The following is a 4,677-nucleotide window of genomic DNA, read 5'->3' on the forward strand; positions in this document are numbered from 1 at the left end:
GCAATGGATTGGGGCAACCAGTCTGTGGTATCAGAATTTATTCTTTGTGGACTTACCAACTCAAAAAATCTTCAAGTCTTACTTTTTGTGATATTTTTCATACTTTATCTACTCATCGTATCTGGAAATATTGTCATCCTTGTTTTAATCACCACAGACTCCCATCTCCATTCTCCCATGTATTTCTTGTTGGCCAACCTGTCCTTTATTGACATGTGTCTTTCCTCAAACATTACTCCTAAAATGATATCAGACTTTCTCAGAGAATATAAGACCATCTCCTTTGCAGGATGCTTGTCCCAAGTTTTCTTCTCCCATTGCATTGCTGGAGGAGAGATGATGCTGTTGGTGGTAATGGCTTATGACCGCTATGTGGCCATCTGTAAACCACTCCACTACTTCACCATTATGAACCTGAAAAGATGCACTGGGTTGGTGTTGATTTCTTGGACTACTGGCTTTATACATGGTATGAGTTACTTGGTAGTGGTTGCACAGTTGCCTTTTTGTGGTCCCAAGGAAATAGACAGTTTCTTTTGTGATATGCCATTGGTGATCAAGCTAGCCTGCATGGATTATCATCATTTAAACACTTTAATGAATGCTGAATGTGGGGTTGTAGTTGTAAGCTGCTTCACTCTGTTGCTTATTTCCTACACATATATCCTAATCACTGTTGGCCAGAGCTCTAACTCTGGTGCATCTAAGGCTCTGTCCACATGCAGCGCCCACATCACAGTGGTGATGATCTTTTTTGTTCCCTGCATCTTCATCTATGTGTGGCCACTCAGTATCACCTGGTTTGATAAATTTCTTGCTGTGTTTTACTCTATTTTTACACCTCTCCTAAATCCAACCATTTATACACTGAGAAATAAAGAGATAAAAAATGCTATGAAAAGGTTTATAGACAAATTCCTGGGTCTCAAAAGAAGTTTATAATATTCAGGAACATGTACTAATTGGTTCACAAACTAAGACTGTCTCTGTGAAACATAATTAAAACCTGCAAATATGTTTATATTTAAAAGTTTTACCAATCTTTCGATATAGATATCATTTAACATTTTAAAAAAATATGACATGTATTTTTAAAACTGTTTTCCTTTGTCTTAAATTCCAAATATGAACTCTTTCCACACAGGAATGCTATCAGAGTATTCTTCTATGTTTTTAATAAAATTTATCTTAATATTTTTGACTATCCTCATATATTTATGTAGTGAATAAAATCTTAGTGAAAGTTACCTGAGTATGCTTCTGTATAACACTTCTTGTCCATTGGTTTTATAATTTCATAATTGCTAGTTTGAATTGTGAACTTGAATTTTCCTGAAATATTTACTTCTGTAATACATAATCTCTTCTCCTTAGCTGGAATATATCAAAGAATTTATACTCTATTCTGTCTTCCTTTTAGAAAGTCATATTATAGAATATAAAATGTTGTTACATTTATTGCAAACACCCATGAAGGTTCAGATATTTAATAAGCTTACCAGTATCTCCCAAAGAAAGGGAAGTATTAGTTTTTAAAAATTTAACAACCATTGTGACAGGTGTAAGATGGTATCTTAAAGTTGTCTTGATTTGCATTTCCCTGATCACTAAGGAAGTTGAGCATGACCTTAAGTGTCTTTTGGCCATTTGAACTTCTTCTGTTGAGAATTCTCTGTTCATCTCAGTGCCCCATTTTATAATTGGGTTGATTAGCCTTTACGGTCTAGTTTCTTGAGTTCTTTATATATTTTGGAGATCAGACCTTTGTCAGTTGTGGGGTTGGTGAAGATCTTTTCCCAGTCAGTGGGTTCCCTTTTTGTCTTAGTGACAGTGTCCTTTGCTTTACAGAAGCTTCTCAGTTTCAGGAGGTCCCATTTATTCAATGATGCCCTTAATGTCTGTGCGGGGATGTTCTATCGGAAACTCACCAAGGCCAGCTGGCTTGGGTCTGAAAAAGCATGGGATAAAACCGGACTCGCTGAACATAGCAGACAATGAGGACTACTGAGAACTCAAGAACAATGGCAATGGGTTTTTGATCCTACTGCACGTACTGGCTTTATGGAAGCCTAGGCAGTTTGGATGCTCACCTTACTAGACCGGGATGGAGGAGGGTGGTCCTTGGACTTCCCACAGGGCAGGGAACCCTGATTGCTCTTAGGGCTGACGAGGGAGGGGGACTTGATTGGGGGAGGGGGAGGGAAATGGGAGGTGGTGGTGGGGAGGAGGCAGAAATCTTTAATAAATAAATAAATAAAATTTAAAAAAATAAATAAAAATAAATTTGACTCAGAAAAAAAATAAAAAAAATTTAACAACCATATTTGTTAATACTTTTATGTACTAGTGCTTCAACTTACTGTAGTCATTATTACCTCACTGATTCTCATGTTGGACATATTTTAAAGGAAAAGGCTTTATTTTATTATTATTAAAAAACATGTTTCAGTCTGCTATAGATTTCATGTGCTTAGAAGTTAGGAGGTTATTATAAAATAGCTTTGGCCACATATTAAAATTAGATTATTTTCTCATATAATATATCCTTATTACAGTTTCCTCTCTCTTTACTCCTGGTTCCTCCCACCTTCTCGACTATCTGGATTCCCCTCTTTCTGTCTCTCATTAGGAAGGGTGGATTTTTAAGTGACAACAACAAAACATAATAAAATAAAATATAAAACAAAATTCATTACTTTGAAACTAAAAACTGCAAAACAATAGAAGGAAAAGATCCTCAAGACAAGGCACTAGAATCAGAGATCCTTTCAGTCCCACACTCAGGAGTTCCATAAAACTACTAAGCAGAAAGCTATAATATTTACTTACAGAGGATTTCGTACAGACCCCTGAATGCCCTGTGTTTGCTGCTATTGTTTTTGTGAGTTCATGTAAGTTTTTCTTAGTTGATTCAGAAGATTGTTATTGTCTTACACCTATTATAATTAGAGGGTGCTCTTATTGTCTTCTAACCCCTTTGGCTCTTACATTCTTTGTACATTTTTTTCCAAGTTTTCTGAGCTCTTATGGGAAAGATTTGATAGAGATATCCCATATAGAGCTGTATGTTCCAAGGTCTCTCTCTTTGCCTAATGTCTGACTGTGGGAATTTGTTTCCATCTACTGCAGCATGGAGCTTTTCCAATAAAGGCTGAATAAGGCTATAATCTATGAGTATAAAAGAATATCATTAGGATTAATTTACTTTGTTATTGTCTTTTGACTTATATTTGTTTTTTCTCTAATTCTCTGTACTACCTTGTCTCTGGTTCTTTGTTGGTTATTAGTTCCATCTTGTCAAGGGGACCTTAAATCAAGTCAGACATTCATTGTTTTCAAGTTTTGTGGCACATTGCTTTAGCACAATTTTTCAAGCAGTACAGATTGTAAATCAAAGATTTTTGTGGCTGGGTTGGTGTTTATGTTTTTTTGGTAGCCTGAAGAGTACCTTCCCATACCAAAGAAACTAGATGCAGTTAAAAGTTCTGTTTAGGCACCAGGTTGGCCGCTTGTTGTTCAGTGAGTTGTGTGTATACTGACTAGAGCAATGTGGTCCTGCTTTCCATTTGTAGAGAGTAGCATGTTATTTTATTTATTTATTTATTTTTATTCTTTTGTAATTAAAATTTCTACCTGCTCCCTGTTTCCCATTTCCCTCCCCCTCCTCCCACATATTGCCCCCTCTCCCCACTCCCCTCCCCCATCCCCACTCCTCTTCTCCTCCCCCCACTCCATTCCCCCTCCCTCTCGATACTGAAGAGCAGTCCAAATTCCCTTCCCTGCGGGAAGACCAAGGTCCTCCCACTTCTATCTAGGTCCAGGAAGGTGAGCATCCAAACAGGCTAAGCTCCCACAAAGCCAGTTCATGTATTAGGATCGAAACCTAGTGCCATTGTCCTTGGCTTCTCAACAGCCTTCATTGTCCGCCATGTTCAGAGAGTCCAGTTTCAACCCATGCTTATACAGTCCCAGTCCAGCTGGCCTTGGTGGGCTCCCAATAGATCAGTTCCACTGTCACAGTGGGTGGGTGCACCCCTCGTGGTCCTGACTTCCTTGCTCATGTTCTCCCTCCTTCTGCTCCTCCTTTGGACCTTAAGAGCTCAGTCCATTGCTCCAAATTGAGTCTCTGTCTCTATCTCGATCCATCGCCAGATGAAGGTTCTAAGGTGATATGGGCAATGAGAATGGATCCATTTGTATTCTTCTACATGCTACCATCCAGTTTGACCAGCACTATTTGTTGAAGATGTTGCCTTCCAAATGTGTATTTCTGGTAGTTTTAATGAATATGACCCCCATAACCCAACTGAGTAATACTCCATTGTATAAATGCATAAAAAACTATATTTTTATCCATTCTTCTGTTAAGGAACATCTAGGTTGTTTCCAGTTTCTGGTTACTATTAATAGAGTAGCAATAAATGGGTTTGAGCAAATGTTTTGTGGTAGGATAAAGGGTCCTTTGTGTATATGCCCAAGAGTAGTATAGCTGGGTCTTCAGGTAGATTGGTTCACAGATTTTGGAGGAACCACCATATTGATTTTCATAGTTACTATCCAACTTTGTACTCCCACCAATAATAGAAGAGTGTTTCACTTATTCAACATCCTCGCTAGCATGAGCTGTCACTGCTGTTATTGATTTTAGCCATTCTGACAGGTGTAAGATGAAATCTT

At 38.0% G+C, this 4,677-nt stretch overlaps 1 protein-coding gene across 1 annotated transcript; it reads left to right on the top strand.

The window, feature by feature from the left end:
• Positions 1-942, top strand: LOC130881653 (olfactory receptor 4K3-like). The gene has a single exon (XM_057781327.1). The coding sequence runs from the start codon at positions 4-6 to the stop codon at positions 940-942; it is 939 nt and encodes a 312-aa protein (XP_057637310.1). The 5' UTR covers positions 1-3.
• Positions 943-4,677: the final 3,735 nt, after the last annotated feature.

This window comes from Chionomys nivalis, chromosome 9, assembly GCF_950005125.1.
Source record: "Chionomys nivalis chromosome 9, mChiNiv1.1, whole genome shotgun sequence".
Lineage (NCBI taxonomy): Eukaryota > Metazoa > Chordata > Mammalia > Rodentia > Cricetidae > Chionomys > Chionomys nivalis.